At 34.0% G+C, this 14,224-nt stretch overlaps 1 protein-coding gene across 12 annotated transcripts in view; it reads left to right on the top strand.

The window, feature by feature from the left end:
* Imp (IGF-II mRNA-binding protein) overlaps window positions 1-14,224 on the top strand; it is a 60,448-nt gene that overhangs the window by 12,079 nt on the left and 34,145 nt on the right. For all 12 annotated transcript variants that reach the window (XM_089241055.1, XM_089241056.1, XM_089241054.1 and 9 more), the window contains exon 2: window positions 11,005-11,062. In XM_089241055.1, coding sequence (XP_089097181.1) covers window positions 11,016-11,062 — 47 coding nt within the window. In that variant the 5' untranslated portion in view covers window positions 11,005-11,015. The remainder of the gene's footprint in view (window positions 1-11,004; window positions 11,063-14,224) is intronic.

Raw genomic sequence — 14,224 nt, forward strand, 5'->3', positions numbered from 1 at the left:
TGGGAAACTGGTGTAGAATATAATATATATTTTATAGTCAATATTATCCAAATTGCTAATGTTATTTAAACTACTGATTACATGTGCTCAATTTCCTAAGCTAAATAGAGCTGTTTATTTAAAATATGTGATAGATCACAGGGTTAGGTTTTTGACCTCAAAAACGTGGTGTTAAAAAAGTCAAACATGTCAATGTTGTCATTCTTACTTTTGCACTTAGATGAGTTATAAGAGCTTTTCTCTTAAGCATCATATGCAGTCAGCACTGTTATATTAAAAGACATTTTAGTCCAATTCTGTATTTTTATTGCTAGCTATATTTTAATGTTATGCACAATAAAGGTATTGTTTTAAGTATGTTACAAATATTACAAAAAATATAGTTTGTATGGTCATATTACAAATACAACGCCACAACAGGCAAATTGTCCAACGAGGTGGCTGACTTAAGAACATCATGGATCCCCGAGCCATTTTTTGGAGGCCCTACCTACTACTGTTACACCATGTCCCGCAGAACCCCCCAACGAATCGGTACATGCGGGAATGTGCGTGTACGTGTAGTGAAACCTGACGTGAAGTTTTTTGTTTCTCTGTAATGCTTGTTATGTGTAGTGCTGCCATCTGCCACCAGTTTTTCTAACTATGAGTGAAGTGTTATGATTGAATGATTTATCGTTGTAGAACTGTTGCTTTCTGTGGCGAGACTTTTTAACGGGAGATCGGCTCGCATTTGCGCCTTGAAGTTGGGAACCACAGAAAATGATTATCTAGAAAATTTAATGACAAATTAACATTATAAAAAAACTTAAACACCTATCTATGCTGTATTCTTTTCATGTGTATTGAAAATAAAAATTTCTACAAAATTTCTGTTTACATCTTATACAGTATATATATTGTACAAGCTGTGAACACATATTTTGTAGAAATTTTAGATGGCGAGAATCGTGTTGAATTGAAGAATATCAAATAGTTCCATAGTTTTTCCTTAACTTTTATGTTATGCTCTATTGAAATTGTATATTTTACATGAAAAAATACACATGTTCCAAAATAATTCTGTAGAGCAGAAAATTATTTTATACAATCGTACTAAGTATTTATTCTTTGTATAATATACAGTGATACCTTGGTTTGGACCTTGGTTGTGAAACCTGTCGAAAACAATCGGCAAAATCAAAACCGAGGTAATTTCCATATAAATCTAAATTTCCATGTAATCTAATTTGTTCTAGAAACTCCAAAATGATACCAAAAACACAACTTATAGAGAATAGTGTTTAATACTAAACAATAAGAAATTAATATAAAATACATATACCAGAGTTCCGCGGGTAACTCGAGTGATATGTAGAACCGCACTGGAGGTCGCTTAAGTGCTCTAAAACTGTCACTCTAAAGGTCTAAAACAGTCACTCAATGCCACTTGTCACTCAAAGGATCTCTAAATGTGCCACAGATCGTTTAAGTGTTCTGTAACTGTGTCACGTGTTACTTAGGTGATCTTTGAGGCTTACCTCAGTGATCTGAAAATGTGCCACAGGCCACTTAAATGCTCTGAAATTGTCACTGGTCATTTAAGTGATTTGTAAATGCGTTGCTTAGTTCATTTTTATAAAATCTGGTTTGAGGAGCAAGTCACATTTGGTCCACGAGTCGAGGGTTTACCATATATTTCTTAAAGGGTCGGTTGCAATAAATTTCTTAAGAGAGAAATTGAGTTCTTTCCCTTCAAATAGCATTAAAATCAACAGAACTCTTATAATAACATATAAAGGTATTTTCTTTCGAAATTTTAGTTTTTAAAAAATTGTTAGCATTAAAAAAAATTTTGTCTGGGGGGGGGGGTGCATGAGTCACCTATGCCTCCTCCTGCAATACGGTTCTGATCCCAACAATATGCGTTAGGAGGTAAGGGGCAATGATAAAATTTTGCTGACAAGGAGGTCAAAAATGGGTAAAAAAAATTGTTTACTTAATACTTGAACAACCCTAAGTTAACATTTTAAGGTGAAAATAAAAACTATTTAAATTAAAATCGGATTTTTTTTAATATTTAAATTTTTTTTGATCAGGATTTTTTATCAACTGTGGGTTGTACACTCAGTGAATCAAGAAACCTGCACAATATCATATGTGAGAGTCGTTACCTGGCATTTAGGCTAGGAAGGGGGGGGGCGCTGATAAATAAAAGCTCTACAAGAATATTGGTCCATAAATTTAATTCAGGCTCGACGACTTTTCATGTTGCATAAAGATATTTGGTATTCATATTTCTTGCATGTAGTTCATTTGTTAGATTATGCATTAATTTTCTGAATTAAATTTGGGAGATTAGGTGGGGGAAATATACTTTCTTAATGATTAGTAAAATTTCTTTTAAGATATAGCATCACTCATGTTTTTGCTTATTCACATAATACTGCAAACTTATTAAAATAATAGTGACATAATATAACCAAAAAAAAAAAAATTTGTGGGAAATCCCTTTATGTATATGCATGTATGTATAATCTCCAGCATTCCACTTGAATTCAGCTCACTGTATTGCCTATCTTTGTATAATCTGTAATTCTCATAAAAGTTGCTTTATATAGTTGTTTTATTTATAATTTAATTATCTGTTGCTCATGTTTACTTAATTACCATTTACTTTTAATGTTTATACCTCATGAAATATTCAATGATATAAAATTTCAGTACAATGTGTAATTTTGTCATGCTCTCTAAGTTTCATAAAATTTGGTTGAAAACTCCTAGTTATAAACAAAAAGTTTACAATGAAAATTTTCAAAAGAAACATTCATATCTTCGTGAATATACAAGTAATTTTTGCAGAAATGCATACTAACATTGAAAATAGCAGATGAAGTATTTTGTGAAAGTTACAAATCATTTGTTGAGCTGATGAAAACTTTCATAATTGTTTCAGTACCCTAAATGTACTCCTAATTAAATTTTCACTGGAAATTGTGAGTACGAGCACAGGGTATAAGTGACAAAGTTTCAGAACAAAGGTATTTTTTAGAAATTTGAAAAATCTGAACTCAAGTGTCCACTCCTTCCAGCTTTGCAGGGTGCATCGTCGTAAATTACTGGTGAACCGTTGATCATAGAGGCATACTTCCAGTTGAAAAAAGTATGTAAATAACGTGTAGATATAAGTCATTCATATTGCAAGGGTAGTTATTAAAATACAAATTCTTAGACATCTTTTGTCTTAGGGAAACAACTTTCTAATTAGGTTTTTTCTCTTGAGGCCAACGAGGATTTCTATAAGTGCACTATTCGTTAAGATATTTTAATTTTTAAAATCTGAGAAAAGTTGAGAAAGAATGGCATAAATGACTGAAAAGAGTGTTGCCTATTAGCTTATGTTCTTTCTTAACTTTTCTGATTCTTGAATGCAAATCAGCAAATATTGCACTTGGAAACATGGAACATTTTTGTTGGCATCAGAAAAGACAACTTTTTAATTAGGTTTTTTAAGACAAAATGTCTGTTTATAAAAATTTTTAAATATTCCAATAACTATATAACCTCTTGCAATATAAATGACTTATTTCAAGGGTTCTCAAATTGTGTGCCCTGGTGCAACCATTGCCTATTTTTGTCAGGGCTGCCGCAGTCCCGTAGCCCTGACAAAGATTTTTCAAAGAGAATCTTTGTTAAACTGCACAGGGGAGTCGTGGATAAACATTGATTGCAGAAAGTGGTGAAAAAGTAAAAGTGGTGAAAGTGGTAAAAAGTTTGAGAACCCCAACTTATCTGATGTCTACACATTATTTGGATACTTTTTCTTATTGGAAGTATTGCCTCTATAGGATCAACTGTTCGCCAGTGATTTGTGACAAGGGGAATTGCACCCTGTATAGTGTATGTAAATATAAAATACATAACTTGTATAAATACAAAATATATATAAGTACAAGAAAAATTTTAAGTCAGGATTGACTACATTGAAGTTTAATAAAATGAACTTGTGTGTGTTTTTGTGTAGAAATTGGTCCGGTATGTATATTTACCAGAGTTGACAAGTTTTTGCCATAGTTGAAAAAAATGTAGTAAAAGCCATCGATGCAGAGTCCACCATGATGGGACATTGTTCTGGATTCTCGTCCTGAGTCCCAGGTTCAAAGCCTGTTGAAATTGGTTTTCCATCTTTGAGGTGAGAATGTAAGCAGACCTCCAATTTGAAAAAGTGTCAGCAGAGAGCAGGCAGACCAACAGCATGATAGACATCCCCAAAGCAGAATATGCCGAAATGTGCAACGTACGTCGCAGAACAACCAGTGCTGTTGCAGAACAATCTGGAAAAATTTTAAGGAAAGTGTAGAAAAACGCTATTATGTATATGTGAATTTTTACTGCAGAACATTTTCAGTCAGCTGAGGGCTCGTTGCAGAACATCGCAAAAAATTCTGCTTTGGGGCCCGACATAATACGAAATTCAAGTATTTCCATCTTTACTTCAGAAAATAGAAGACAGATGGCAGCACGAATATAAACAAGCACAACTCTGCAACATAAGTACGTTAGGGCCACACATACACTAAGAACACTCATTCCGGCATGTGCCGATTCGTTAGAAATTCCGTAGAGGAATGTGTATGAGGTGCCCACATGTAGGGTTTAGTAGCAGATCTCGCAGTGCCCCTACTTTTCCTATTTTTTAGAGATGTCCTACTTTTGCCGCGATCGTCTTTTTTGCCCTTATTCTCTCCTACTATTCCTATTAAATCCCTCCCTTTTGTTTACAGCCAATATCTCGCTATGAAAATTCCGAGAAACCACAAATGTCACTGCTTTCCCACTCCCTTTTTGGCGTGTTTTATTCTTAACTCACTACTGAAAAAGAATTTTTCCAGTGAAGTAGGGGATGGTGACAAGCGATTTGCCACCACACCTTAAAATGTTAAAAACTGAAGTCCAGTGGGGAAAGCGAATTCGTTTCGCAGATCAGTTGCCATAAATAAGAATGCAAAAAAAAAAATGGGGAAGAGGACAGGCTCTCCACACACGAGATTCCATGAGAGATTAGCTTTCGTTAATTTTTTTTTGGTTTGGCAATTTTTTTTCAAACTGAACAAAACTCAGGTCTATCGCCATGGGTAATTTACTACCGATCGAGTTGTGCCGGAAGTGTCCAAGGTAAATTTACAGATTGCACAAATAACTTATGGCGCTGTTCTAGTTTACTTAAGTGGCCCGCGAGTCATTCGGGTAGTCTGAAAGTGTGCCGCGGGCCGTTTTAATCATCTGGAAATGTGCCCAAGTCACATGGATGACCTGGGAGTATGCAGTGGGCCACTTGAGTGGTCTGTGGTTCGTGGACCACTTGTGTGTTTTTGTTATTTGTCCTGGGCCACGTGAGAACTTCAAGGGCCATGGGTTAGTATGTGTTTTTTAAGGCATACTAGGTTTTTGTTTATGCTATTGATGACTGTCGTCGTCTTTGAAAAAGACATTCATGAACATATGCAAGTCATTCTAATCGTTGTATTCTTCGGATATAATGTAACTCCAGGAGGTGTTACATCAAGGGTGTTCAACATTCAGTAGAGTGTGGGCCATTTCATTGATTTTGAAATGTGCTGTGGTCTCTTAAGCTGACCTGTAAATGTGTCTGGGTCAATTAAGTACCTTGGAACTGTGATCTGTCAATATGCTGCGATATATTTACTGATGAGGGAATGTCCCGCGGGTCACTTGAATGACATGTAAATGTACCGTGGGTCACTTTAATGACGTGTAAATGTGCTGAGGACCACTTGAGTTGTGTGGAACTCTGCCGTGAGTCACTTAAGTTTTGGTGAGCAGTGTCGCGGGTCATTCAAGTGAAGTGGAACAGCAGCTCGGGTAACTTGAGTAATCTGGAACTGTGCCATGGTGATCAGTAAATGTGATGCGAGCCACTTGAATGACATGAAACTGCCGCAAGGTTTCTTGAACGATCTGGAAGTGTATTGCTTAGTTCATTTTTACAAAATTAGGTTTGAAAATGTGGGCCACAACAGATGACTCTGGGGCCACATTCAGCCCATGGGCAATGGATTAAGCATGCATGTGCTATATTTCTATGGCACCTAGACAGGTTTCTTTCTTTGACAGAGTTTGTACAGTCCTTGAAGAAAATAATGGTTTTCAAGTGCTTATAAATGCTGGAAAAAAATTATTTTGTGTGAATTTCTTGTGTAGAGCAACAAGGGTATAATGATTGTGACAATGTTCAAAGCATGACATATGGTCACGCTTACTTGGGGTATTTCTATGTTTAAAAAGATGTTGCCTAAAATATGGCCGCGAAAAATTTCATCGCTTCAAAATATTTTAAATTATTGAATGTCAGGTGAATATATGTGTGGGCTAACCATATTTCCTTGATAAAAATAAGGGAAAATCGCCGATTGTCACCAAAAATGTTGACAAAGGTAAGCAAAGTTGCCAATTATTGCTAAAATTGCCAAAAAAGCAGAAAATGAAGCACCATTGCATTGAAGCAGAAGATTTAAATGTATTCTATATGGGGGGGAGAGGGGACATTAACATGACAATATTTAAAGTCATAATTATCATTATATAATTCATAGGATTAGGAAAATAATTTTAATACTTAATTTCAGTAAAGAATAAAAACTTCAATAATCTTTGTAGAAAATATATGGAATATATATATACATATACACACTAATACCATAAATATATATACTAATGGGACATTTTTTTCATGAAGATTGGGATGGCTAAAATTACCTGAAAATATAGGAATGTCCCAGGAAATACAGGTCATATAGTCACCCTAGATATATGATTACATGCTTTTTAATTTTTTTTCATCGAAGGCAAAGTTCAATAATGTTTCAAACATAAAATGATTTCTGCTTAAACGTTATTTGCATACTGAACTACAGTGGTTTTTTTTCAAAGGCAAGACCTTTAGAACTTGACATTGTCTACAAGTTGAAATGGGAATTATAATTGTTTTAAAAAATTATATAGCTTTAAATTGGCGTTTCAAAATTAAAAATGTTGAATATAAATTAAAAAATCCAAATAATTTAATTTTTGTAAAAAATCACTTTTTTATCAACCGTGATATGAATGTCCTTGAATTTTAAAATTTTGGCTGGAAAAGTGCTTGAATAGTCCTTGAATTTTTTACTTTCAAAGAGTATGAACCATGTTCGAAAAGCACAGGGAAAATAGATCACGATCATTAATTGGACTTTTCAAGTTTTCTTTTGCCATTTGCATTGTTTTTGATCCCACATTTTGTGAAAATGAAAGATTTTTTTAAATTCGTTAGAACTTGAGTTTCTTGAAATATCAATAGATAATACTCTAATCTTACATATAAATGTGAAAGTATGTATGTATGCTCTTTATACAAATCTACGGTTTTAAACCGATCGTCACCAGATTTTGCATATATACCAAACAGGTCCGGGATTGAACCGTAGGCTACTTTAAAAGTTCGTCAGAGCTGGGCAAATGGGCGAAAAACTGCCGGGCAACAATGGTTTTGGGGCCTCAACAATTACTTTCGGAACGTTTACTTTGGAGTTTGTTAGGACATCAACACTCTGGCACGGAGCTAAAAAAATTATCATTATCCACCAACATGCAAGTTCAACTGCAAAATGACTCAGCACTGCTATCATTTTCACATCAGTTGATCAAACTTGGCAATGGAAGAATTCCTGTAGACCCAAGCACTGGACTGATAACATTCCCAAATGGATTTTGCCAGTTATTATATATATGAACTCAGTTCAAGAACTTGCAGACAAAGTCTTCACAAACATTCAACAAAATCACCGAAACCATGAGTGGCTTTGTGAGAGTGCGATTCTGGCACCGAAAAATGAGTGTGAACAAGATCAACGGAAAAGTCCTAAAAATTATTCCTTGAGACTCCACATCTTACAAATCGGTTGACACTGTCACAGACACAGCGCAGACAGTTCTGTATCCTGCAGAATTTCTGAACTCTTTGGATATTCCGGGTGTGCCACCACACAATTTGACCCTCAAAGTCGGAGCACCTGTAATGCTTTTAAGAAATTTGGAGACACCGATACTCTGCTATGGCAACATACTCTGCGTGAAGAAATTGCACAATTGCATCATTGAAGCAACGATTCTAACTGGATGTTACAAAGAAAAAGTCTTCATTCCACGTATCCCAATCATCACTGAAGAAATGCCATTCACTTTCAAGCGATTACAGTTCCCGATTCGTTTAGCTTTTGCCATGACAATCAACAAAGTGCAAGGCCAGTTGTTAGCAGTGGCAGGTATCAACTTACTTGAGCCCTGTTTTTCACACCTTTTCGTCACCTGTTCGCGTGTTGGTAATAGCAAAAATTTGTACATCTACACACCAGATGGAAAAAGAAAAAATATTGTGTATCCACAAGCGATTGCCCGAAGATTTTAATTAAAATATTTAAATATAAAAGTAATTTTCTTTTACTTGATGCAGAAATTTTTTTGATTTAAGAAGTAATTAATAAGCTATACATATATAAATTTTTTACGGGGCGGGCAACGTCGCCAGGTATCAGCTAGTTAAAATATATAAGGTGTGAATCTCAATGGTATATTTTTAAATGCCACAATAATTTGGGAATTCTATTTTTTCCCTTTTTATTTTTTCCTACTTTTTTCAAATTTTCACTTATACTTAGACCTGTAGTAAAAACCATGGGGGGGGGGGGAACTGCCCCGACAAAAATAGCTTTTCCCACATTTTTGCCGTGGCAAAAATTGATAGAATTCAAAATTTGAACTCTTACTTTCATGAAGAGGGTTATGAGAATCTTAACTGACTTAACAAAGGTGGAATATTTAGAATCTCTGCAATTGGCTTTTTCCTTTCAATTAGACAAAAGGGTTGGAGATAGATAGGAATAAAAACCATTATTGCAGAGGAAAGGTTTCTCTTCGCTCTAAAGTGCATGTCTTTTCTTAATGAAACCCAACATGAATTGATAGTTGTATCACAGAAGCAAGAGCTCAGAAAATTTTATTTCATTAGTTTTGATAAGGATCAGTGAAATTAGTGCCACAAAAAGCTACATTCCAAAGTATTAAATAGGTAATGAGGTCACAGTATTGAGCCCAGTATTTTAATTTTGAACCTTGATAAGAATTTTGTCTTTTTTTTTTTTTTTTGGCATCTCTTAAATCAAAAGCAAACGTTGCAATAGCTTGCTATTTTAACATTAGATGATGTAAGAACTATTTTCAAGGATTATAAAAAGAGATGGCAAAATGGGATTATTTGGCCATATGCAAGGTAACGAAGCTATTAGCTACAGCTGGGATAAAAGCATATAAAAGTGCACTAAGAATGAAAATGTGTTTTTTTTTTTTTTTTTGGCATGTAGAGTATTTTTCTGTCATTTTTAAGGAGTTTAACATTAATTTCTATCGTTCAGTTTTGCTTGAAATACACACCACTTGTATAAAAAGCTCTCAAAATTGATGCTATTAATATTATTCACTTCAATAATAATGGAAATATGATCTTATATATCTTATATATTTATCTTTTCCATTATTATATTCAATAATGGAAAAAATAAATAGTGGAAAACTAACCATCAAAATTATAGTTCTAATGATTAATAATTGCATAACATCCATTGTTTATGGTTTAAACTTGTTTCAATTTTTTTTTTTACTTTTTCCACTGTCCTAACAAAACAATTTTTCTGGCAAAAACCCAACCCTAATATTTACCACTAGTGGATCCTTGTAATATAAACGAGTCTGTAATTTTAGGTCACAAAATATGAAATCTTTCATAGCTTTTTGATTGCTTCAATATTAAATTTGATATTCAATAGCTAATTGTTTTTCTCAGACTTGGTGCTGTTTAAATCATGCTTCATATAATTGGAGAGTACAGATTTATAAATACGTCACAACAGAATCATTTTGATTTTGTTTTAATTGATTTTAATAATAGTAAAATTTAAATTTTCTTATATAACTTCAATGATATTGAAATGTTAAGTTTGATTAAAAGAGAAATATAGATTTGTATAAAATTATAGAAAATATATTAGAGAAATCTAGATCTTAATCTCTAGGTGCAGAAAGATGACTGTTCTATTCTAGATTTTGTGTGTGGAAAAATTGCAGCAAAATTTAGGTCCCAAAACAATGTTTTGCATTGTTCTGCAGTAGCACTAATTGTTCTATGACGTTGCAGATTTTGGTATATTCTGCTTTAAATATAGGGACCTAAACTTATATAACTGCAATGAGTGACAGTGGGGGCACGAGTTCTCCTTCCTGGCGAAAAAAAAACAAATTCATTTTTTGTATAAAGCCTTAAATTCTGTGTTCTAATTGCTGATTTAAAATGTTATACCAACTGTTGGACTTTGAACTTGTTATTTTTCATATTAAAATTTTGTTTGCCCTTTTTTACCAAATTTTTGAAAGAATAAAGGTGTAAATTATTAAGCAACATCATGCAAGTCTGGAACATATTGTAATAAATACATCCATCAATTGTGTAAGAAACTATCTTGTCAATAGTTTGTTTTCATTTAGTTGATTCTGAATGACCCTGTGGCTGTCCATCCAGGGAATCAAGAAACCTCTATCATATTTGATAGTCTCCACCAGGCATTCAGTTCAATGGGAGAGGGAGTCCATGAATCAAAAGTACTCCAAGAAAAATGTTTATCCATGAAGTTAATTTGGGCTCAACGACTTTTCATGTTACATAAACACCTATTTTTGATGTTCATATTTCTTATTAGTTTATTCATTAATGTTAAATTAAATTAAATTTGCGTATGTTTTCGCCAAATCTTTCATTCTTAATGAGTAACAATTTGTTTCTTAATTTGCAGTCAGTTTAAATTTTAAAAATCCTATTTTAATTTTAAAAAATCTGTTTTTTTTATATACTCTGTATATTATGTTCTGTTTATTCATTGTTAAATTTTCAATTCTAAAGTTAAAAATTTTTATTTCCAGGGTACAACATAATGGGTTCGCAAATTCTTGTTGAACCGTCAATGGCTCAAAACCGAAGGTGTGTATTGTGCGAAAAACTTGACACTCTATCATTGCTTAATTCTCAAGATTGATTTTTTTGTATCAAACTTGTTATCTTCTCATGCTCCTGCAACTGAAATATGTTTAATATCAGCCATTCTGTTTTGAAATTGTGGGGTAAATTCTGTGCTCAGATGGCTAAATGTTCTTTTTCCCAATAGATTGTTTTTCTGCATTCTAGAGTTTTGATTGCTAATTGTTACCAGGGGTAAAATGTGGTCCTTTTACACTATGTAAAATGGTTTAAGATTTTCTGTTGTCCTTGTACTGTAACAGTTATCACGCTCACTAGAAATTTGAGGCATCTATGTCAATTTTTAAGGTGTCGTGGCGACCTAGTGTCTGAGATTTGTCAAGCCCTGTATATATATCATGGATTAGAGCAATACGTTGAAAACCAAAGGGTATTGATGTTTTAGTTTACTCATCCTTGTCGCAGTAATTTTAATGTTTTTCACTGTGACAAGAAAGTTGTTGGATGTTGAAAGTTGTCGCTATTCTGTATTGCTGCGATTCCCATTTATATCAGTTGCAATTCAGTATCAATACTGGAGTATTGTAGGTGTTCCACAAAACTTTTTTGAAAAAAACTGATTATATATAGAAGAAATTTAAACAAGTCCTGAACATTTCATAATTAATAAAGTTTAGTTTCAGGAATATCAATTGTCTTTTAATTATAATAGCAATAAATTCTTTTGTCTGGGTTAGTAGTTAAATCATTAGAACTGAACCTTTTAAAAAAATCTCAATTCAAGTGCACTGCTAAAGGGTTTATGGAAAATTCAGACAATTCACTGCTAGGAAAATTCACCTAACAATTCAGACAACATGAGTCAATAGCTCACTCAGACTCAGTAGCTCATGTCGAACTGTTGTCAGTGAATTTTCTGTTGAATTGCATGGCAGTAAATTTTCCGGACACTACAAAAGTTCAGCTGTAGGTCCAAGTGTGTTGCCAGATAAGAAAGGTTGAAAAACATTGCTCTGGTAATTGGCCTGTGCCATCACTTGTTGGCATTACAGCTGACGTCATTACAAGCTGGGTAGTTATAACAGAGTTCAATTTTAATCTTGCTTAGACTGGGCTGGCATGTTAGAAAAACTTAATTTTTCCCAGGGTTAATTCGAGAATTTAGTTTTTGACATGGTTGTTCAGTTTATACAATGATTCTTTGATTTAAAATTAGTTATTCAATACCATTCTAAAATTCAGGTTTGTTGAATCATTTTTTTTTCAGCCTGTAAGTAATGTTGCTAAAAAAAATTTCTCTAATCCTGGTTTTGTTTTCTGAAAATTTTTTTGAATTGAAGACAAAAATAGTGAGGTCAAAAAATGATTCAGCTTGAACCTTTTCTGCTCATTGGGATGTTGGTTTTGATACAAATACTAGTGCATGCATTTGGTAGGTATTGCGTGATATAGAAATTAGCAGGGTTCTACCTTTTCTCCTTCAAGAAAATTATATTTCAAGACATGAACATTTACCAAGGGGAAAAAATTGGGGTTTTTTTCATAAAGACCTTTTCATTTATTGGCAGAAAAGTAATTTTTATGGAAAGTCTTCCAAATTTGTGTTAAACTATCAAATCTTTGAAATCTAGGATTCTTTCGTATTTGTAGCCATTGTCATCTTTTTATAAGTCTGAATATTCAAGGGTAAATTTTTAGCTTTCAATTAAGTTATCCCTTATGCATAGAAAATGGCTGCTATGATGGAGAAAAATCAAGGTTTAATTCAAGTACCACCAGTGTTGCTTGTAACTCTTTGGCATTTTTTTTCCTACTGGATGAATAATAATAAAACATGGGCTTGCAGACCCTGTTGGCGTACCACCTGCTTGTCCTTAAAAATCCAATCCTTAGCTGAGTATGTAGTATAAATTTCAGATCAGTGGTTAACTTTATTTGATTGTATCCCTCAGTGGACATAGATTTGCATTCCTGTACCTCCTTTAAATAATCCCATCATGAAGGTGCGCGCACCCCTGGTCAAGAATCGCTGCTTTATATCAATCGCTCAAAAGATGAGGTGGTACTTGAATAAATCCTGGAAAGAATTTTTTAAATTATTTAATTTTTTAGAATGTGTTTTTGCATTAGATTTGAGAAAATTAGCACTTCGTCTCGGCTATTTTGAGTCTCCTGATTGCACATGAACAGCTCCGTTTTTAGTGACCAATCACCTCCATTCTCAACTTAGTGACCAAAACAGTTGTAATATTGGCGCTGAAAATTTTCCCCCTTGTGGCTATCGTAATAAAGGTTGGAGTAGAAATTTGAGTGCGGTACATTGCCATTTATTTTAAAAAAAAAAACCCATCAAATCGACGTGTATGATGTGGAGTTATGAAAATTTGAATCTTGAGCAATCGTGTTTTGGGAAAGAGCCGGAAAAGTTTTCAATTTCGTATTTTTTGCTATCGCATGTGTGAAAGTGAACATCAGTGATTAGCTCTCACGATATTGACTGAAAATGTAAACAAGTGGAAATGTGAATGGACTCAAGTGAATGAAAGGGCAATACAGCTTCATTTCCTTTACTACGCAACTTTTTTAGTATAATCGTAAGTTTTAAAAGCGTTTTTGCGCGAGGTGTTCTATTATTTTTTTTTTTGCCGCGTGTATCTGTGGCAACGGCCGACATTTCAGTGAATTCCTCCATAACAAAACTTGCTCATTTTTAGAATGTTAATATTTCTGTCTCCCCGAAATATCACAATTTCGCCATGAACCAATTCGGAACAACTGAATACGTGCATGTGACTTGCGAACCCGGATTTAATAAAACTGGAGGATGCCTCGAAGGGTGCCTGTATGAATCTAAGCATCCGTATTGCGCGGAGAAGACGCGAGAAACTGTTTTCAGGTACGAATTTTTTTTACGTACCGCCTTCGAGAATTTTTCCGTAGCTAAAAATTTTGAGTTATAAGTAAACGAACCTGTTTATCGATTTGGAGTGTTTTGAATTCTTACGTGCTGTTTGTAAATTCTCGCCTAAACTAGATTTTCAACGATAAATCGAATTCGAACGGCTTCCGTGCTGTGCCTGTAACGCGAACGTGTAATGGATGGGGCCACGAACTTGCTGTCTACGAAAGCTTTTTGTCGGGCCGGAAGTGTGATTTTGAACGTAT

Source organism: Pholcus phalangioides, unplaced genomic scaffold, assembly GCF_987345545.1.
Source record: "Pholcus phalangioides strain wild (caught in Gottingen) unplaced genomic scaffold, Ppha-v1.0 ptg000013l_1, whole genome shotgun sequence".
Classification (NCBI taxonomy): domain Eukaryota; kingdom Metazoa; phylum Arthropoda; class Arachnida; order Araneae; family Pholcidae; genus Pholcus; species Pholcus phalangioides.